We start from the raw sequence: 21,495 nt of genomic DNA, 5'->3' as shown, positions 1-21,495 counted from the left end.
TCGCTGTCCCCCGGTGCCAGCTTTCGCCCGTGAATTTTCTTGCATAAAATCCATGATTTTGTCAATTTTTTCTGGGTGAATGTCAACAGTTTTGGTGACATTTTGTGATTTTTCTTCCAGCTGGGAGAATCAGAATGGGAAATATCATTTTAAATAAGCATTTTGGAGTGAAACATTTCTCGTTTTGAAATGTCAGTTTAAAACAGAACAATTCATTTTGAAATGCTTCAAAACAAGAAATGCCCTTTCACCGCCTCAGATCACTTTGTTTTGATTAAAAATGTCAGTGTTTTCTGTTCCGGCACCTCGTTTTGCGAGCATGTTGCAGGATCCCTGCTGGATTCCAAGCAGGGTAATTGGGAAGATGGTGACGGTCCGTGGAGCAGCTCCACGGGGTTGCAGGATGCAGCGCGGGCCTCGCTCCGGGGAGCAGCCGCGTGCAACGCGAGCGGCCGCAGCTCGTCCCCGCGTGCGGCCGCGCGGGCAGGACGGGTGGCCGGGGTGGCACCGTGCGAGACGGGGGCAGCGGCGGCCGTGGTGCCGCGCGGGGGCTGCAGCGTGCGGCCTGTCGCAGGTGTCAGTGCCCGGCCGGTGCCTGCAAGCGCGTGTGCAGGAGGTGCTGCCCGATCCGCCCCGCGCGCGGGGGCTCGCGGTGCCGCGCGGGGAGACGGTGCCGCCGCGGGCACTGCCCTCGCCGCGGGCACCGCAGCCACGCGCCCGTTCTCTCCCCTTGCAGGTGAGCTGATGCTGGCCGCCCCGCGTGAGGCGCCGCTCCCGGAGGCTGGCGGGCGCACGGGGCTTCGCTGCAAAACCCCAGTAAGAGGTAAAGGGCTCTGCTGCTCCGTGACTCCCCACCTGCCTCCACGGGCCTCACTGCTCGAGCAGCGGCTGCCCCGGGCACTCGAGAACCTGCCGCACGTGCCCCTGCCCCGGCAGGACCCTCGCCCGCGGTGCCGCGCGCTCGATGCTCCGCACATGGCAGCCTGGTGCGCGTGGCCGCCCGCCGCCCTTCCTCGCACATCGCCTGATCTCTCCTCTTGCCTTTGGCAGAATGAGTGAGAGGGACGTACAGAGCTTCAGCAAATGGGTTTTCCTGCTCACTCTCTGCCTTACGACGCTGTGGGGAAGACTGACGCTGGCCTCTGCCCACCACAGAAGCCATGCAGGTAGGGGACGCGATGCTCGCCGCGCAGGCAGAGCGCATGAGCGCTGCGCCAGAGCTGCGCGGGCGGCTCCAGCACCGGCCGAGCCTGCGGCTCCGGTCCATGGGATGCTGCTGGGATGCCCAATGTACTCTGCCTGGAAAAGAGGATATTTGCAGGTTAATTGAGAACGTTCCTGCTATCGCCTGACCCCTCACCCTGCCCCGTCCTATTTTTGTCATTTTTCCCTGATAGTTAAAGCAGTTCTAATCCTATAATCCCCATCCTCGTTGCTTAAAACCCAAACGCATCTTCCAGAGCGACTCTGCCAACCGGCTAGTCAGCGCTTACCTGCTCTCCCCTTTTCCTAACCTGCCGCAGGAGCATGGAAAGATAAAGCTCCCAGGTCACCTGTGGGGTGTTTCTGGTTGAGCTCGGGCTCCAGCGCCCAAGGGAGCCCCGTGCGTGGGGCTGCTCGGAGCAAGGCCTCTGCTGCAAACGCCGCCCCGAATGTGTTTTCAACACTTGTGGGCTTCCCGAGCCCTGGGATGTGTGCCGTGGGCTGCGGAGGAGCGCCCGGGATTTGGGTGCTGTTGATTAGTGGTGCCGGGGAGGTTCCGTGCGCTGCCCGGCTCCGTGCCGCGGGGCAGGAGCTCTCCTGCTTTGGGGAGGAGCCAGAGCGGGAATTCACAAAGCAGAGGCTCGGCCGGCAGACGGCTTTGAAAGTGCAGAGGCTTTGAAAGTGCAGCTGCCCAAGTGTATATGCGGGTGTGAATTATGGATAAGGCTGGCTCTGAACGTAAACAGATCTGCTTATGTATTCCCGTGCTCACGGGAGAGGAGGGGTTTCACTCGCGCAGAGAAATCCACCATGGAGCAGATCTTGTGCTTCCTGTTCAGGCAATTCTAGCCCGCAGCAAAGAGGCCACAGAGGAGCAAATACGTCAAGGTTTGCCCCTGCTCTGTGTCTCTGCATTAACAAACTTTCTGCACGTGCCAATATTGTGAGAATTTTGTGCATTTGTACTGTCCATCTCTTATTTTCCTGGGCATTTTAAACATCTGGCTTTGGAAATAAGATCTGATCACTTATGTCCCCTCAACACAGGGAGAACGCTAATGTGTCCAAGCAGGGCAGTGCTTCCTGCGTTATGTGGTAGGACCTAAATAGCCACATGGATCCAGTGCTGAGATTGTCTTTGGAAATGGGATAGGAAGTTCCTCGGTGAAGGATGATGCACCAACAATTTGGTCCCCAGTACAACTGGTGGAGCTCCCCGTGATGAGCAGGGCTTGCTGGTCTGGAGGTGGCTGCCACGTGGACGCTCCAGCTGCCTCGCTGCAAGGCTGGAGTGTCCCCTGTGCTGTTGTTCGCTGCCGTCACTTGGCACGGAGCAGTACGGACACTTTCACAGCCAGGATTTGCTGTTGGAAAGCGAGGCTCTCTGGAGGAATGAAGAGCAGATTTCTGATTATCTCAAGGAGAGATTTACTGGCTGGCATGTCATCCCTTGGAGCAAGGATGGTGGCTAGATGGCTTGTATTTGTGAGAGGCCTCTGCAACCCGCCCCCCTTTGCTCGAGGAGGTGATGTGCAGCCTTTAAATCAAGACAGAATGTTTTTCTCAGCCGTCTCTGCTGGATCAGGAGCCGTGGCTGGGTGCGTGGGAAGCACCAGCCCTGCGCCCTGTGTTGCACAGGAAGGCAGATTGCTCTGTGCTCCAGCTGTAACGTTTCCATTTAGGTTCCTCTCTGACACACGGCGTCGGAACAGTTTAAGCTGTTCTCCACGCTGTCCTTGCGTTTGTTTTTCTGCTTGCAAGTTTGTAGGGATGGGATTTGGAGCTTGCACATATGGCAAAGGGGAACAGAGGATGATCTGAAATTGCGATACAGCAGCGCAGTAAAAAAGCCCTGCTGACATGCACTGATAATGAGCAATAAAAACAGGTCTACTTCTCTGCAAAACCCTTGTAAATAATGCATGGGTCGTAGGCAGTAGTGATTTTAGACTTTAATTATTTAGTGGGTATTAGTAGTGGAGCTGTTGCTGCACGGGGCGCTCCCCACCGAGGAGGAAGGGTCTCCCCAAGGAGCGGATTGACCCACACAGGATCTGGGCAGAGGGACAAGGTTGGGAAGTGCCTTGTGGCAAAGCTGGATCCGGAGGAATCCAGAAGGAATTTCCTTGTGGAAAGCTGGATCTGCCCGCCCAGCAGCCGGGGGCTGCGTTTCCTGCCCTGTCCTGGGGCTGGGCGCCACTTCCCGCTTCCCACCTGCTTCCCAGGGATCGTGCAGCCCTTCGGGGGGCACTCTGGAGCCACTCACTGGCACTCGGGTGCCCAGGAAGGAGCTGCTGTGCAGCAGAGGGCTGGGGCACTGCTGGGAACTTTTAATGCGTTGAACTTCTCCTCTTTTACAACTTTGCACTGGGAAACGGAGCAATATTTTACACTGAACAAGGACAGCCATGCCCGCACCTCTGTGAGACAAAGGGTGTCATTCCAGGTCATGCCATAAAAAACATGCTCTGCTGCTCCTTTAAAGGTCAGGCAGAGTAGGACAGCGTTTTTGTTTTATTTTCACATGCAGGATTCAAAAGCCTGGTGCTTTTACAATGCTTTTATGGCTCCATGAGATAAGGATTTTTCAAAAGGTTCCAGTGGGGAAATAACAGTTAAACTGGGGGACGAGCGAGCCAGCAGCTCTGCGGTGTGTGCCGGGCGCCTGCAGGCTCCTGCCCGCGCTGCTCAGCACGCCAGCAGCTCCCAGCCGTGTCCAACGCGCAGCTCCCTGCACAAAGGGAAGCCCTGCAGGGAATCCTGCGGCTCCCGCCGCCGCCCTGGGCACCCGCCGCTTGGGAAGGGCAGCCCCGCACTTTGGGGGGAAAACGGGGCTTTGGAACAGCCCCATTGCAGCCGGCAGCCCCGGGCGCTCCCCGCGCGGCGCGGTGGGAGCATCAGCTCCGGGACGTGGTCCCGGTGCCCTGCGGAGCCCTCTGGATGCGGCCAGGCCGCGCGGGCACCGGAGCCGGACCCAGTGCACAGGGCACGGTGCGCAGCCCGGGATCCGCAGCCGGTTGTACCTGCCATGGGCTGAAACCAGCAGCGCTAGCAGGGAGGAGATTCTAATTTCCCTTTATCTCCCCGCTGCACCTTTTTTTTTTAGGAAATTAAAAGGGCTTTGGCGTGTTAGTGAACTCTTATTGAATGCCTCTAATGAGCGATTTCTCAGTTCTGCCTTGCTGTCCCTCGGCTGAATCTTTTTAAATTAGCTGAAAATGAGAAGCCAGGGAGCTGGAGTGAGCGGGAGCAGGAGGATCATCTGGGCCTTCCTCCTGGGAAGGGCTCTGCTAATGAAGCTCTGCAGAGAGAGTTTATAAGAGCGAGTCCAAAGCACTAGCGTGCACGAGCCGCGAGGCTGAATGGCTGGTTCAGGCAGAGTCCCAGTGCGTCTGGGTGCGAGGCTGGTGAGAGGGAGGACGTGGGGCCGGGCCGGCTCCTTGGGGTCTGTGCTTGCGGCCAGCTGAGCCCGGGGAACGCAGCTCGTGGCTGAGATTTATGGAAAATCCCATTGGCCCTGGAAGCCAGGCGAAACGCAGCCCTGCTCGCTCTGTCATGAGCTGCTTTCCTCCCTGCTTTGACCAGGGTCCATCATCTCTGCATTCAGCAAGCGCAGAAACCTTCATTAAGACTGAATTGTGATGACATTTAGAAGGGAGGCTAAAATGTATGGCCAGAGATGCTATTACAAATACTTCCAGGATAGGTAATTGTGTAATTATTACGGGCAGATATGAAAGCAGTGGTTCATTAGCAGAAAATGACCATGAAATAACAATAAATAAGGCCAAGTAAAAGCTCTGGTAATTGCCCAGCCCTGTGTGCCAGGTTTGGGAGCCGGGCCCTGGATTTGTATTGGGGGTGTGGGCGCCGATTTGTATTGGGGGTGTGGGCACTGATTTACATTGCGGGTTGTGGGCCATTAGCGAAGGCCATTCCTTGCTTTGTGATGCTAACTAGGTTCCACCCCGTGTCCCAGAGGTGAGAAGCTGGCACATCAGCTGCTCTTTAATGTTTTAACGGCATTGGGGTGGGAGAACCGCAGAGCAGCCTGGGTTTCTGGTGGAGACGCTGACGTTTCTGTGTCAGGGGAAGTGCCCCCAGTGCCTCCCTTGCGGAGGAGGAGGGTGGTGAGAGATGGGAACGTCCCTCCCGGCTGTGATGAGGGCCGAGGTCGGAGGTGGCATCGCTCTCTTTGAAGCCGCACACATCGCAAGGCACCATCCCCCTTTGCAGCGTCTCGTTATCGGCTCCAATTAACTAATGTGCCCGCTCGTTTCAATGAGCCGCTTCCCGGGCGAAGGCCGTTCGGAGCGGGGGGCCGGATGGCGCCGGGGTGACGGTGCTCGTGTCCCCTCCTGCAGCGCACGCGGAGCCCGGCACGTGTGAGGTGGTCGCTGCGCACCGGTGCTGCAACAGGAACAAGATCGAGGAGCGCTCCCGCACCGTGAAATGCTCCTGCTTGCCGGGGCAGGTGGCGGGGACGACGCGGGCGGCCCCGTCGTGCGTGGACGGTGAGTGCAGCCGCGCGGCGGGACGGGGCAGGAGCCGGAGCTCCGTGGGCTGGCGCATTCCCGCCTGGAGCACGTCCCGGGGCCGGCCGCTCCCGCCGGCCGCCTCGCCGCCGAGAGCTCCCGGGCTCCCCGCGGGCTCACGCTGCCCCGTCTCCTCGCAGCCTCCATCGTGCTGCAGAAGTGGTGGTGCCACATGCAGCCCTGCCTCGAGGGCGAGGAGTGCAGGGTCCTGCCAGACCTCTCCGGCTGGAGCTGCAGCAGCGGCAACAAAGTGAAGACCACCAAGGTATTTGTGCAGCGCTGTCCCCGGCACGGGGCACCGGGAGCGGGGCTCGCGCAGGCAGCGTCCCATCCCCTGGGATGTCACTGCTTCCCCCTCCCAAGCACTCAGCTACATGATTATTATTTTCATGGCTTGCTGAACGCCCCAAAGAACAAGGTATAATTAAAATTTTATCAAACTCATTAGTAATTATATATATGTCATGGTTAATCAGTTGCATAATTTTGTGATCATTGTTCATACAGTTGAGTGTAATTATTCCGTATGCTTTAGCTTTTCTTGCCCCTCATAGCCTGCTGTAAAATTATCACATTAAAAAAACGATGTGGGAGATTTTTTTTTTTTTCCCATTATTGCTGTTACTTTTGTGCACCAAAAGCACTTTCATGCTCAGATGTATTTATGGGTATCAGAAAAGGTTCCTCTGGCCAGGCATTCATCACTGACCAGTAATTGCAGCACTACTTTTAGCTCTTCTTCTTTTTTCCTCCTCTATATTGGTTAATTAATTCTTCCCTCGGCCACTAATGTCAGTGGGAGCGCGTGGCGCTTCGCTGTCCCTGGCTCCCGACGTTTCAATGCACAAGAGGCCACAGCTTCTGCTCCCCTCCCTGTTCCAGCTGCCCTGATCTCCTTCCTGGCATCCTCCTCACATCCCTGTTTGCCTTGTTTGCTCCTCTCCCCAGGGAGGCTGTGTCTTTACAACCCAGACCTGTGTTTTCCGAATGACTAGTGACTTTTAATGCCCTGTTAAGCACTGAACTGAACGGGTCTGGATCTCCAGAAAGTTCGGGGCATCTCTCTTGCTCTGCATGAACGGAGCCCAGGAGTGAAGCTGCAGCCAAAGCAAAGAGTGCACAAATAATCCACAAGCAGAGATTTGGAACAGTCATCCCATGAAGCAAATGCAAACAGTAAATGGTGTTTGCATCTGCTGGGACTGTTCGCTGATAACTCACAGGTGGGAGGATCAGCTGTATGTGGCAGATAACTTGCCCACTGCAAATGGATTGACCGTTTCCATTAGCAGGGAAGATACCAGAGAGGCTTCTTCAGGAAAATCATTTCAAACAGCAAATAAACGAGGGGGAGCACGAGGTCTCCATGGGTAATCCATTAGCGGAAAAGGGAAAATGTGGCACTCCAAAGAATTTTGTCACAAATTATTTGCTCAGCAGGGAAGGGATTTGGCTGTCACAAGACTAAAACTAATCCATGCAAAACACATCACCAACCTGGAGGGATTGAAAACCATGACACAGAATATTCTAAGTCATGAGATTTTAAGAAAACAGCAGCAATTGGGAGAGCTGTTTATGTCCTACCTGGGTCATTTGTTTCTTTAGGTGTCTTCTAGATCATTCTTTCCGACTTTTTGTACCAGCAAGAGTGTTGGGAAGGTCTTGCTAACAAAAGCTGAGGTTGTTGCATAGGTGCCAGGAGTCAAGCGATAGAAAGGCAAGGAACTTGTTCCATGACCAAACTGCACCGGGCAGCAGCGAGTTTCCCTACCTGCCTCCCCTCTTTCCCTCCATTTGTCCCCTCTCTTTTGAATGCCGGGTGTAAATGTGGCAGTGCCGGGAGTTGTGTCCCGGTCCTGGCTCCAGCCTGGACCATACTGCAGAGCATCCGTCCATCACAGTGCTCCCGGGTTGCTTTTCACACTTCCGTGGCAATGAAGGAGACAACCCTTGTGCCGCGGGCAGCATCGTGCAGTAGCAGGGGCTCTCCATAAGGTTTAGCTACTGTAGTTACTGCTGTAACTTCTTTCACCCTCAACTAACACCATGCCGATGTGATGGACAGAGCCAGAGCACAGAGCAGGCGCAGCCAGGTCAGGCACATGGGCAGATAGGGCAGGAAGCCATGGCTTGAGTTCCTGTATCTTGCAAAGTGCTGTCCAAGCTGCTGGGCGCTGCAGCGGGAGCGGTTCGGGACGCTGGCGGAGCTGAGCGCTTCCTCAGAGCCGTGAGCAGCAACCGAGCGCGGGGAAGCTCCAGCGCGCCCCGGAGCCGGCAGCGCCCGCGTGACCCTCCTCTCCCTCCCGCAGGTGACGCGGTAGCATTGGGGACAGCGAGGACGTAGAGCGGGACGTCGCGGCGCTGATCCCAGCCGGGAGGAGCCCTCGTGCTCCACGGAGCTGCCGCTGTTCCCAGTGCTCCGGAGTCCGGCCGCGCTCCTGCCGCACTTGCCAGCCGGGCGCGCCACCTTCCCGGGAACACCGCGCACCGCTGGCACCACTGCCATCCTGCTCCGGAACGCCCTCGCGAGACTCCTGTCACTCCTGGAACCCTCCCCATCATGGACACGCTCACCGGGGCTCCTTTTCCATCATGGTAAATAAGATCCTCGAATCGTGTAAGAGATGTTGACACTTACAGAGGAAGACACCAGTCCCCAACACTGCTTCCTTCTTTCGTTTAGGTAAAGTGATTGCTGTGAGAGTCGCCTTTCCCCATCTCCAGGATCCTGAACCAGTGTCACCATCTGGAAATTAGGACTTTGCATCCATACAGAGTCCTGTCCTGTTTCTAGCCCTGCTGGGTTCCTGGGACAAGTGTGTGCTCTGGACCTGGTCCCGCTGTCCTCGCGCACGGTCCCGCTGCCGTGGGTCGCGTTGTGTCCTCCTGCCCCACAGCGTGGCCGGAACCCACGTGTGGCGAAGGAGGCAGCAGTGACACCGCTGCAGACACTGGCGCTGGATAACGCAGCCGCCGAGCGCGCTGCTGGTTTTTGCTTCCTCGGTAATTGCATTAATCGGGGTGTTAGCTTAATATCTGTTCTCCACGGTGCAAATCCCAGACATCAAATTACCACTGATGTTTGCAAGAGCGTTTGAGAATAACGCGAGGGGGAAGGGGGAGCCCTTCTTCCTCCTGCCTGGTCAGGCCTGATGCAGCGTAGACGGCCGCCCGGAGATCTCGACAGACTGGCACAGGCATCGATACATTAATTCAAAATAAATGAATAAAAATGTACTGTGTCCCGGCAGCGAGCTCACGTCCCTTCCCAGGATATTGTCGCTCTGGGGGAGACAGCGTGAACCGCGTCGTCCCAAACGGCTGCAGGTGCCGCCAGTGCCGGAGCCCACCCTGGCTGGGGGACCCCCTGCCCGCTGTGCAGCATTAAAGCATTTTAATCTCTGCGAAAACCTTGTCCTTCAGAGATGAAGGAAGGCTGTCAGAGCGTTGTTCTTGCTGAGCAAATAAAAGGTAAAGAATCTGTTTTGGGCAGGCTGCATCCCAGATTGCTCTATCGCATCTGCTCTTTAACAGAGGGGTTGTTCCCGGTTTTTGTTTTTGTTTTGTTCTGCTGCTGTCATTGTGTGTGCAGACGGTCGGGAGATGCACTGCACGTGCCAGAGAGGTGGCTGCGGCGACGCTGATGAGCTGCTGCCCTTTGTGTGCCGCGGCCGCGGCCGCTCTGCTGGAGCGAGCGCTGGGCTTGCAGCCCGCGTCCTGCGCGGCCCCGCGGAGCCCCGCTGCCCTCGCTCTGCTCGCAGAGTTGGCGCCGGCGTTTTTGTTGTGCAGGAGATGCGGCCGCCCGAGGCTGCGGCGTGCTCGCGGCATTGTCAGTGCCTGAACCGCTGGAAATTGAATTTCAGTGTCCTCGGAGCAGGGACATTTTCACACCGGTTCTGCAGTGTACTGGATTACTGTGTCGGGTTTTTCATCCTTTGTGCTTTTGAAGTACACAGGACCTGGAGTTTCTTTTAATTCCTTCAATGGGAGGTTAAGAGGGAAGGATGTATTTTGAATGAGTCTAGAGATTTTGATTCTGTGCAGGCTGATTTACAAGCCAGGGAAGGTCTCTCCGCTCCGCTGTTTGCATCTAATGTGTGTTCAGCAGAGACCTCTGCCCATGATAAATTCATGCTGTGTTCAGTGCACGGCCCTGGCCTCACGGTGGGGTCCGGAGAGAAGGAGGGAGCCCCGGCTGCAAGGGGCTGCGTCCGGCCCCGGACCGCGAGGGGCTGTTTGGGGACGAGGGCTGCGTTGGGGACCGGCACTCGGGCCGTGTCCACGCGTGGAGCACCCGGGAGCGGTGCCACCAACGGGGCCCTTGTGCAGCAGGGCCGTGGGTGCACGTGGGGCCATGGGTGATGCAGAGCAATGGGTGCATGCAAAGCCATGGGTGCACGCGGGGCCCTGTGCAGGGCTCGAGGTTGCCAGGCTGAAACCAACAGTTTATTCGTGGAGTCTTTGCTTACAGCGTGAATAATTTATCCAGACGCTCTCAGGTGACAGCCTGGAGAAGAGCGGGGCCGGGTGAGGAAGGCGGGTTGCACTGCTCTGAATACACACGTCTTCCCCCCAGTTGGTGCCATTTAGGATCTGCTCTCACAAATGTTGAGCTCGACACCTACTTTGATATAAAACCACTTTTCTGTCTGCATAACAGCCACCTTTAAAGCTTGCTTTTCACCTATTGCAGCCCGGGGCGTGATGGAAAAGTGGCCGTGTGGGCTGTGCTGAGCACTGCCCTGGGCGCAGCGACAACCACGGGGGCAGCTCCCGGCGTCCCATCCCCACCGGGACCCGCAGCGCCGGTTTGGGGGCTTTGGGACTGCCACGTGACCCCCTCCCTCCTGCCCACCTGCAGCCGAGGGACCCTTATCACAGCGAGGGACCCGGTTACGGAGCTCTCTGTCATCTCGTGGTGTAATGACACCCATGCAATTAGTCTGCAGGAGGAAAAGAGCCTTTTGTGTTTAAGATTTGGTGGAAAATTATTATAGTGAATTAAAAGACAAGGATTCCATTTTACTTGGTGATAATAAAGGCATAATGTATAAAATATCCCAAAATTACAAGCTGGCTAAATTTAGAGCTGCATTCGAGGTGAAATGAAGTCTTTGAGTGGCTGCAGCGTGCCCTACGAGAGGGGATTGTCTGGGAAATGAGAGGGAAACATAATTAACCATCCGGCATTAATCTGAAAGGTAGAAAATTAAAATGGGAGATAAAATTAGGTAAGACTGCTGTGGACTCGCTCCTTGCCACTCTGTAAACTAGCACATCCCTCTCCTTCCCACTGCTCCAGCTGGATAACTGGAGGTGCCGTCCCTGCCTGCTGCTCCGGGCACAGGCTGCTTCCAGCTGGGCATCCCAGTGCCTTTGGGAAGCCGGGAGCTGCCCCATGGAGGCTAATCGGGAAGGGTGGAAACGTGCCAGAAGCAGTGTGGCGTGAGCCCTGTCCTGGGCAGGCTCTATTTACTGATGGGATCAAGGATTAAGTGGAGGCTCATTTTTATAAAGTGATTTCCTGCCTTGTTTTTGTGCCAGAGAAGGCTGGAGTAGGAGCAGTGCTGCTGGCCTGTGTGAGGCCATGAACCAGATTGCAATTTAATTTGTGTATTTCCCAGTTTATTGTTAATCCCCTGATTACGGCTGGTATTTGATTTCTGTAGCATTACTGCCCCGTAAAGGGATTAGCCAGGACCATAGGTCTCTTCCCCGCTGCTCATCTGCTGGGGATTACTGCGAAATTTTGCAGTTAGTTAATGGGTCAAATAGGTAAAGACGAAAATATGCGAGTGATTTTGTTGATGTTTGCAGGAACGTTAAATGTGCTCAGATGGCCTGTGGCACGTGCGTGCCTCGTGGCTCCCGCTGCAGCTGCTCTCCAGCACGTGCCGATGCTCCTGCAGAACCCCGCGGTAGCAAGAAGATGCATAATTGATTTATCGGTAGCGTGATACCCTGCGTGGAGCAGGATCGAGTAATGATCCAATTAAATACTTGTCGATGCATTCGTATTAGTGAGCTCTAAGTCAATCAATTATTTAAATGTACCGGGACTCCTGTTCTGTGATTATTAGAGGGGCTTGGATCATGTTGCGTTAATAACAACAATAAATATTATGGGTACTCAGTTTCTTTATAAAAGAAAAAAGTGATTCTAGGAGATCTGATTTTTTTGCCGGAGTTGCAGTGCTGAGAGAAAATGAATATGGATCGGCACCCGTGGACGGTGTCTGCAAAGTGGCGCCTGGCGCCTGGCTGGTCCCGGCTTTAGCCCCGGCTTTAGCCCCGGCAGCCAGAGCGGTGTCTGCGGCGCAGGAGCCTTGGGACCCGGAGCGTCTCTTCCATGTTTCCTACCCTTGCATAGTAGGGAAAACAGTATATAAATAATGTAAGTATAAATAATGTAATTAACTCTAATCAATCTGGGTTCTGCCCAGGTTATAGCTTTGCAACAGCATTAATCTTACTAATTACTTAATTTTACTAATGTGGTTTTGACGAGTTCAGCAACGCGCTCAGTGAATTCAGCACTGAGGAATGGCTGTAGAGTGATTGATTCCGAGTTGAAAAGCCCTTCAGTGCTGCAAATCTGACCATTTTATTAGTCCAATTATCACTTCTAGGGCACTTGAGAAGTGACTGCCTGGTCTCATAGGGAAATCTCTTCATTACACTGATGGGTTATTCCTGGATTGCGTTAGAGCAACTGCGATTTAGGGAACATTAAGACGGAATAATTTTGGCTAAATTAACAATATCTCTAATGAACAGTTATTTAGCGTACGGGGTGAGCACTGGGGTTAAAAGCATGGTCTTGGTCGGTCTGAGTTTGCATGGAGTTGCTCAGCGCTCGCTGTGCGGAGCGGGCGCTCGCGCTGGTGGCACTGGTGGCACTGGTGTGTTCTGATGGATTTGGGGAGCCGGGTTTGGGGAGCCAGACCCCCCTCTGAGGGGTAGATTCATCCCAGGCAGGTCGTTGCACCGCGCGAGTCACGGAAACCCGGGAAGTGAAAGGTGAGGCTGCATTATTGATTAAGGACCGACTTGTCTCCCTGTGGTTCCTGAGCACGGCCGCGGCTTTGACAAATTGCTCCTCAGTTTTTGTGACTGATGTGCAACCTGACGAGTGCGGTTTGACGATGCCCCTGTGCATGTGTGACACGGCGCTCGGTTGCAAAGGCGGTGTCGTGCTGCCCGTACCTGGGGACGCTGCAGATGCTTAGCCAGAATTAATTAAGCAGTGTGATATTTTGTGAGGAGCACTGGATTAATTAGCAGAGCTGCAGGAATATCGTCTTTTCCTGGGTGCATTGACGAGTGAGCTGGCGCCCTTGCCCTGTGGTGTCTAATTAAACCTGGAGCCCAGCTGAGGTTGGGTTATCCCTCGCCCTTCCTCTATCCCTCACTCTTCCTCCCACGGCAACACGCGTCCCGGGCGCCGTGCGGAGCAGCAGCGGCGCCGCGTCCCGGCACGCGTGTGCTCCGGTTCTGGGCAATGTTCATTGTCCTTCCCTTCACTTTCAAACTCGCTGTTTCCAAAGGGAAACGCTGCTAAAATCCTCTGCAGGGAAATGCTGCTGCCTGGCAGGTCACACGCACGGGCCTTAAGTCAGCCCGGATTACGAGACCAGGTGTGATTTGTGTGCTGGTCGGGTGAATCAATCCGCGATTTTCCAAACAAATACATCAGCGGGATGTCCTCGTGCTGGGCAGCGAGCTCCGGGCGTGTGGTGCCGCCGCGTGCCTGCCATGCGATGGTGTCACCACATCCCTCTGTTCTGGGATTTATGACTCAACTTTGTGACTTCGAATTTCGGAGTCAGTCATAGATCAGCGTGAGCCTGTCACTCAAATCCATCACATAGTCATCAGTGACACTGAACTTGGATAACTCAGGGATAACTTCAGAATTAATTGTGTTACTTATGAAGTTACTGACATAACTTATAAATTGCCATATGGTCAATAAATCAGCAAGACACCTGAGAAATTCATCATACTATTTATTTATTTATTTATTTATTTATCGGAAAGTTGATATGCCCTGTAAATCAGATATTTGGACAGCTCCTTGTGCCTCTCCCCACATTTGGGAACCAGGTTCTGAGGGTGAAAATGTGTTTCCAGAATGTGGTTCCAAAGTGCCCGCTGGTCAAGGAGCCGCGAGGCGAGCGAAGCCGCGGGGTGATGCTGGTATCAGTGGGGGAGCCCCTGGGCTCGCCGCGCTCTGGACGGTGCCTTGGACTGTGACGGAGGTGCTTGCGGAGCCGCTGCCTCCATCAACCCCAGCTCGGAGCGGGATGGATGCGCCCCTCGGGATCACAGTTGATTCCTTCGATGGGGAATGGGGTTTCACTCAACGTGCCGTTCGCGAGAGCCTCACACATCTGTGCGGGTGGTTAGAGCAGTTCTGGTGCGTGGGCTCGGTACTGACTGACGCCTTGAAATGCGTTTTGGTGGGGTCTAAAGAACATGAGCGATATAAACATCCTCTATAGCCTGTGTTTAGACTACTGCAAATAACAGCAGTTCAGCTCCCTTTGGAATTAGGAATCACTCTGGCTTTGTTTTATATAAAATGCAGGCAAGAGAATGTTCAAGACATATTTAAAGTTGTTTTTTTTTTTTTTTTTTTTTTTTTTTTTTAACTGTTTACATGGGCAATTTACCATAAATTACACATGGAAATGTAAAATCTAATCAACCAGTTGCATAAGCATAGCCATATGTGCAGGAGTTTCACTCCTGCAGAAGAGAAAACAAATTAAGTGAATACATTGGAGAGGATTTGAATACATCAAGCAGATTTTTGAAGTATTTCACCAAGAAACAGCCCATGCAAGGCCTTGTCACTAATAGAAGGGGAATAGTTGCCAGTACATATTTACCTTAGCAGTACTGATGGAAGAACCAAACTCAAGGCAAAACCTCCCAAGTTGCTCATTGGCTGCATCTCTGGGGCTCCCGTTTTCCTGCTGCTGCTCCCAAAGGAGCAGGGGCCTCCTGGCAGTGGAGTGTGTGCCTTGCCCTCAGGGTCTCCCCTGCTCATTTCCCGTTCGGAGGCGCTCCCGCTCGCCCACCCTGTGCACTGCTCCGGCCCGGCTGGGTCTGTGCCCCGGGGCTGGCTCAAAGCTGCCGTTCCAGGCGGGAATGGGCAGGGAGTGCCAACTGCATTCCCGCTTTGAGCAGCATTTTCAGCCCAACCGGCCCCGTTGGTCAGGTCGGTGTTAAGGCTGCTCCTTGCCGGGAGATGCCTGTGCTCTGCCGGCCCCTGGAATTCCTCTGGCTCCTGTGGAAGGAAACGCGGCCCAAAGGGGCCGGGCTGCTCGGCAGGCGCCGCGGGGCCGGCAGCTGCGGGGGCGCTTGCTCCGTGGGTGGGATACGGAATACGCAGCACGTAAGTGGTTTAGAAATAACAACTACAGCCTCGTTCTGGAAGAAAATACCTTTGGGAGCCAAAATTAGACCCAAAGCTGAAAGATAAACTCTGTTGTAAGCACTTGTAAGAAAGAGTTTAAGGAGAGGATTAGCAGGGATTTGCCGGCTCCGGGCGCCGGTGGCGCCGCGCGGGCCAAGCTGATTACGGGCAGCGCGGGCGGCGACGCTGAGCGCGTGGCGGGACCGGGGTCTCCGTGCGCCCCAGGAGGGGTCTGCAGGCAGGGAAGGGGTCTCCCCTCATGTCCCTGCGTTTCCATGGGCCGCCCGGGGCCATCGGCCTTCCCAAAGCAGCGCTGCCCGTCCCGGCACTCCTGGGATTGCCCCGTCCCGCTGGAACGCCTGGCCCTGGGTGCTGCCCGCGCTGAGCCCGGCTTTGCCAGGCCATCAGCCTCTCCTTGGGGCACTGCAGTGCATGGAGCAGAGCCGGGGGACGTCCCGGCGCGCCGGCCGCAGCCAGGCGCTCCCTGGGAATGGAGGGAACCCCTCCGAGTCCTGGAGTTCAGAGCCCGGCGCTGCAGAGGATCAATAGGCAGCTCATCAACACTGTCTTTCAAATAGCTGGATTTCTTTTTTCTAAGGATTAATGCTCGTAATGAGCTCATTAACCATTGACAAGCCACCAAAAACTGTTCTTAATTGAATTTATATCCGAACAATTGCTTGCAGTTACAACTATTAGCTTGCTGGGGAAATTGGTTGTGCAGAGAGCGTGAGCTTACCCTTGCAAAGAGAAAAACTGCAAATTCCCAATTACACTTGCATAAATCTGCTCGAGTCTGTCCGTGTGACCTCAGTCCTGCTCCAGCTTGTGGTTAGCATCCCCCGGATGGGGTTGCTCTTTTTGTTTGGGATTAGGCACGAAAAAAGACATATGAAGAAGGCACTGGGGTTTTAGTCTGTAATACCCGGGCGTTCTCCCGGCGCTCCCGTTCCCTGACAGGTGCTTTGAGGGCTACATCTCACAAAGGAGAAAACAGGTATTTCTGGGCTTTGCCAGGATCAGCACTGTCAAGTGACAGATAGGAAGAAACGATTCTGAATTCTGTTTGATCCTGTGGTTTTGTGCGTTTTGGGGCTGTGCCGCGGTGCAGAGGGGGCGGCAGGAGGCTCCGCAGCAGCGGCGCCGCCGTGGACGGGCGCTCCGCAGTTCCGTTTCCTTTGGAACAACTGTGGCCTGGCCAAAATCGCACTGAGAAAATGCAAATGAACTGCAGTTTATTTTCATTTCCCCTCTCTTAGCTGCAGTTATTCTGTCAGTGGTGGATTTATGTACTTTGGCTGCAGGTTTTAATTGCTGTTTGCATACACAACAGTGTTAGATCCAAGCAGTTAAAATGTATTCCCATTTTGCATCCGAATCTGAACTGTAGCAGAAAAATCATCAGTATGCCAGTCTTGATACCAACCGTGTCTTAGCCTGCCCTTAGAGCGGCCGAGGGAAAAAGACCGAGTGCATTTGCTTTATTTTGAGCGGTTTGTGAAATAGGCAGCAATGCAAAGGGGAAGCGAGTACAAAGTGTGAGGCCGTGCAGGATGCAGGCAGGTTTTAATCCAATATTGAAGCCGCTGTCGCTGCGATTTCCGCGCGCGTTGCCGCCACGGCTCCTGCGATGGCCGCGCGGCCCCGTCGCCGGCCCCGTTTCCCCCGCGGCTCTGCGGAGACAGCAGAGATGGGGGCAAATGGTCTATTACCAAGTGCATTAAGTCATGCGTGGAGGTGGATGGAGAAAACCTAAGGATTTGGGAGCCTTTGGATGGCTTTGGGCAGGGACCGTGTGCAGGCGGGAGCTCCCGCTGCAGATGCGAGTGCCGGCGGCCCGCGCGCTTTCGCTCTGGCTGCCTCCCTCCTTCCTTCCTCTCTCTGCCTTTTTCCCCTCCTCCCTAATCCCTGCTCGATCAATTATTTAATGCATTTCATCCTGGTTCAGAGCTCCCTGAAGTGAATTGTTTTAAATTAAATACGTTTCTTGTTGAATCAACTTCAGTCCCTGGGAAATTTTTAGCTCTGCAAATGAGCTCATTTGAATTTTTGAAGCGTACCTGCGACTTGTGTGTGTATGCATTTTTCTTTTTTCTTTATTATTGCGTCTCGCCTTCCGCTTTGTTGCAGGTCCAGGCCTCTCCCTGCAGCACTGCCCTACGCACCGGCTTATGTGAATGGCTTCAAAGCGGACATGGGAAAGGGCGCAGCGGGAGGCTGCCTGGGAGAGCGGCCGCGGGCTAACCGCGTGTGTCTCGTGGCGCTGCCGTGTTTGCAGGGCTCCCAACAAGCACCCGTTATCCTTGCAGGGCTGCGTGATGACTGCAGCTGTACGCAGAGCCAGGGGACGGCAGGAAGGCGCTGGCCAGTCTCGCGTGGGGTTTCGCTCCACCGGCTGCGTTTCCCAGGATGACGCTTGGACCCCTGGCACGGCCGGGTGGCTCCCGGGAACCTCCCACAGGGATCTTCCCTGTGCTTCCCGGCGGCTCCGGAGGCAGCTCTGTGCCTGGCTCCCCTTTCCAGGCCCTGGCGGCCCCGGACACGGCTCTGTTGGCGCAGACGGATGCAGTTAACGTCACTGGGCTTGTGCGGAGCGCGCGGGGAGCGGAGGAGGCTGCAAGTTATTCGGGATAAGTCAGTCAATGGAGGCGTCCCTGGAGAGGGGCAGGATTTCTGCTTGTCATCCCGGGCACTAGAAGCAGTGCTTTTCTTCAAACATAGTCTTAGAAGTTATTCATTTTAATTTGCTACCTTCATGAAGATGAATTTAGTACCATTCAGACGTTTTCATTTGTGAATTTGTCAGTAATAAGAACGTCGGCACATGGGAGAAAGTAACTGCATAATCGCAGCTTACACGCTTGTCTTGCTGAAAAACTGCTGGCTCAGGAGCCGGCCGCGCCTGTGCGTCATGCATGAAATTGCAAATAGAATTTAATTTGCCCTTGTATCCTGTAGGATCAGCTTAAAATGATTAACGCAGGGGAAGACCGTTGTCAAGACTTTATTCAGTACAACCTCAGAGGACTGCAGTGCGAAACCATCTGGTATAAGGTGTTAATGTGCAATATGCACCTCTCTCTGAACTGCTTTCTCATAGCAAACACTCGTATTTGTGCTCCCTAGTCCTGGGCCTGCAAGAAGCGGGATTCATTCCTGACCCACTGCCCTCCTGCTCACGGGAAGGGGTCAGTTGCGTTGGGAGCACTGGGGACCATGAGGCTGCGGAGGCTCCCGGGGACCCGAGCAGTGACAGGGCGTCCCGAGCGGTGACGGGGTGACCCGAGCAGTGACAGGGGGTCCCGAGCGGTGACAGGGGGTCCCGAGCGGTGACGGGGTGACCCGAGCAGTGACAGGGGGTCCTGAGCGGTGACAGGGGGTCCCGAGCGGTGCCGTGGGGGCTGTCGCAGCGGCTCCTCCTGCCGTGCCCAGCCTTGGGGAGCTGCAAGGGAAGCACTCCGTGCAGCCACGGCCACTGAGCACAATTCCTGCCTTGTTCTCCTTTAGAAAAACGTTTTGCAAAAACACAAGGGGTTTTTGGAGGGTTATGGCTTAGAAGCTGCTCTAATTAGAGCAGTGATTGAGGAATGAAATATGGCTCACAATTCTGTTATTGAAATGGATTGCTGGATAATTACTGACACACGGCTGCAGATCCCACACAATCAGCACCCTCCCGGCTCCGTGCGATCATCGCGTTATCCCAATGGGATGTGGCTTTCCCCAGGCACCAGGAGGGTCGCGGACATCCCTGTTCCATGGGCAGAAACGTGCTCATGCCCTGGGTCCCGCTGCAAGGGGGCAGCGGCCGGGCACAGGGGGCAGCTCGGCCAGCGGCATCGAGCCACGTCTCCCGTCGGGCTCAGCAGCCTCCACCCTCGCTTCGCAAAGTGCTGCCAGCCGTTGTTCTGCCCGGGCCCTGTGCAAACCTCAGGTTTTGTAATTAATGGTTAGCACTGAGGAGCACGGGAGGGGAAGCAGCAGCCGGCCGTCCCGGAGCGAGCGCGCAGGCTGCACCGCGCCGCCACTCACCGCGACAGGGATCGATGCTAATTTCTTTGTATTACAACAACATCGATTTCCTATTAAACAGCAGACAAAGCAGGTTATGGCTTTAGGAAAGCTATTAGGAATTAGAGAAGGATGTTTTATGGAGAAGAAAAAGGGGGATTAGTGCTTGATATTGCTGGGTCCGAGGAAGCGGAGAGGAGGCTCCCTCAGCCCCTGCTCCAGCCCTGCCTTTGCTCCAGCCCTGCCTTTGCTCATCCTCGTGTTGAGCTGCGGATATCTGAGCCCAGCGGCCAGTTTGTGTCCAGCCTTTAGAGCATCTCGCACCCTTCTGCAATTGTCCAAGAGGCAACATGAGTTTATTTGGAGTGTATATAACACCGGCTATGTACAGCCTGCATATGTCCACACATTGATTTTTGGGCCAACTCTGAGAAAGCAATTCAATAGACAATTAAATTAGAGGCTGCATTTGTCATTTTGGGCCCAAATGAGGTCCCCAGAAGAAATCGCCCCGTTATCAGCTCCTGGTTCATTACTCTAGCAGGAATATTGTGCATTAAAACACAGGCTGAACTGAATCTTCCTCGGGCCAGAAATCTGCCCTGAACTTGATTCTTGCAGGAGAGGATCCTAGCAATACCCTTTGAAACAGATTTATTGATTATAACCAAGATCTTTAACAGCTTAGGAACGTGGCCCAGTGTATTTGAAAAGAGAACGAGGCAGGACTTTTAACTTTGGTTTCTCACGATTTGCATTAGGGATGTTTTCTTTCTGCTCCTCCTGTAGCTTCCCAAGATCCGATGCCATCAGTGGATTTACATTATCATTCATAGCAGCCCCGGCTGCCGGCTGGTTTCCAACCTGCGACTGCAGCACTCGGTCAGCACGAGCCTGGCATCAGCACGGCTCATAGCAGTGCAGGGGCTCTGCCCTGTCCTGCGCTTCTCCAAAATACGCCAGCACTGCAAGACTGATGAGCAAGGAGGGGAATATTAAGCATAGAGATTGAGAAAGTGCTGCCTTCAATTTAATTTTGAAGCAAGTAGATGCATGAGCACACATCTCTCTGCTAAAATGAATTTGAGGAAAAAAGGTAGCAGCCCAGAAAGGGGCAGGTTTGCTCCTGACATTTGCCAAAGAGGCCAACTCAGAGTTGTAATTTGCCGATTAAAAAGCTAAGCCTGGCCTTAGGGTCGGGAGGCATCAGCAAAACCAGCTGCTCGCTGAGCCCTTTCCTGCAGGCCCCTTAATTACGCAGTAGCTGGTCGCCCCGTGCTCCGCTAATTGCACAGCAATTGCTGCCGCCTGCGGGGTCCTGCCGCTCGGGGGCCCGGGACGGGCGCTTGCTGCCCCTGCCACCAGGAATCTGCTCTAATTAGCGCTTGAAATGAGTGCTGGTCCGGTAAGTAGTGACAAAATATATCTATTACTGTGCTAAGAATTGACCATGGAGGAATCCTACGGCCAAGCCACACAACGTGAATGGAAATATGTCTGTTTCAGCGCGGAGTTGCGCAGTGCTCGTGAGCCCCGTGTAATGAGCAGAGTCAGGGCTCTGCTCCTTGGGAGTCTCTCTGCCTCGTCCCGTCCCTGCCTGCTGCTCCCGACCGCTCTGTCCTGGGGGTTTTGCTGCATCGTCCTGTGCCCTGGGGCACATCACCCGTCACACCAGCTTGCCCAGCTGGCACACGTTCCTGCCAGCAGGTATGGAGACCCCCAGCCATGGGAGCTGATAGTGCCTTAGCCAAGCTGCCTGCTCTGTGGAAAAGGGCAGGAGGAGTCTATTTTTAATGGTAATTACCGCTTTCTGTCCCAGAGATGAATTCTGATTATTCCTTCAGTTTTGCAATGGATGTCGTGCACTCTCCTAGAGGAGCAGAAGGACACTCAAATAATGGCTTTCATTTACTGTGCATTGCATAACAAGTTACCTTGTATGAATATTCAGGGAATGAACAGCTGTAGTTTTGAAAACAGAAGGCCTAATGATTAATTTTCCTATTGTTCACTGCTTTTTTTTGCCCCATCCTCAGAGCCTTCAAACCTTGAAGACATGACCCGGTAGACCCCGAACCTGACTGTTAATGCAGGCCAGGTGGGAAAGCTGCTGCAGGGTCCAAGTAGGGAAAAGCAAAGGGGACTACGGAAAGAGAGCTCTTTCTAGCCCGAAAGGAGGGGGCAGCAGCTGCAGCGGGGGGCAGGTGGAAGCGGGAGCATCCCTAGGCAGCTCATAGCTGCTTGAGGGCTCGGGGAATGCATTTCCTTTTCCGTGGAGGCAGCAGTTGGTGGAGCAGCGGTGCTGAGACAGACGCGCTC

The 21,495-nt window shown here is 54.5% G+C and overlaps 1 protein-coding gene across 2 annotated transcripts; it reads left to right on the top strand.

Annotated features, from left to right (window-relative positions):
- Positions 1-748: 748 nt before the first annotated feature.
- On the top strand, positions 749-8,629 carry FAM19A3 (family with sequence similarity 19 member A3, C-C motif chemokine like). 2 transcript variants are annotated; one of them, XR_003250229.1, is made up of 6 exons: positions 749-823; positions 1,051-1,166; positions 5,568-5,717; positions 5,879-6,003; positions 8,051-8,336; positions 8,425-8,629. XR_003250229.1 is itself a non-coding variant. In XM_026044213.1 (5 exons), exons 2-5 carry the CDS (start codon positions 1,052-1,054, stop codon positions 8,060-8,062), a joined length of 402 nt encoding a protein of 133 aa, XP_025899998.1. In that variant the 5' UTR covers positions 749-823; position 1,051; the 3' UTR covers positions 8,063-8,629. The 2 variants fall into 2 exon arrangements, 1 of the variants encoding a protein (XP_025899998.1); XM_026044213.1 differs by having other exon boundaries at positions 8,051-8,629.
- The last annotated feature ends 12,866 nt before the right edge of the window (positions 8,630-21,495 follow it).

This window comes from Nothoprocta perdicaria, unplaced genomic scaffold (genome assembly GCF_003342845.1).
Source record: "Nothoprocta perdicaria isolate Ctin4 unplaced genomic scaffold, notPer1 scaffold_353, whole genome shotgun sequence".
NCBI lineage: Eukaryota > Metazoa > Chordata > Aves > Tinamiformes > Tinamidae > Nothoprocta > Nothoprocta perdicaria.
The sequence above is the reverse complement of the archived record's forward strand: the minus strand, read 5'-3'. Positions and strand labels throughout refer to the sequence as shown.

Coding starts and splice junctions, on each gene's coding strand:
- FAM19A3 (XM_026044213.1), top strand. CDS start 1,052: ATGAGTGAGAGGGACGTACAGAGCTTCAGCAAATGGGTTTTCCTGCTC. Junction 1,167..5,567: donor CCACCACAGAAGCCATGCAG/GTAGGGGACGCG, acceptor CCCCTCCTGCAG/CGCACGCGGAGCCCGGCACG. Junction 5,718..5,878: donor GGCCCCGTCGTGCGTGGACG/GTGAGTGCAGCC, acceptor GTCTCCTCGCAG/CCTCCATCGTGCTGCAGAAG.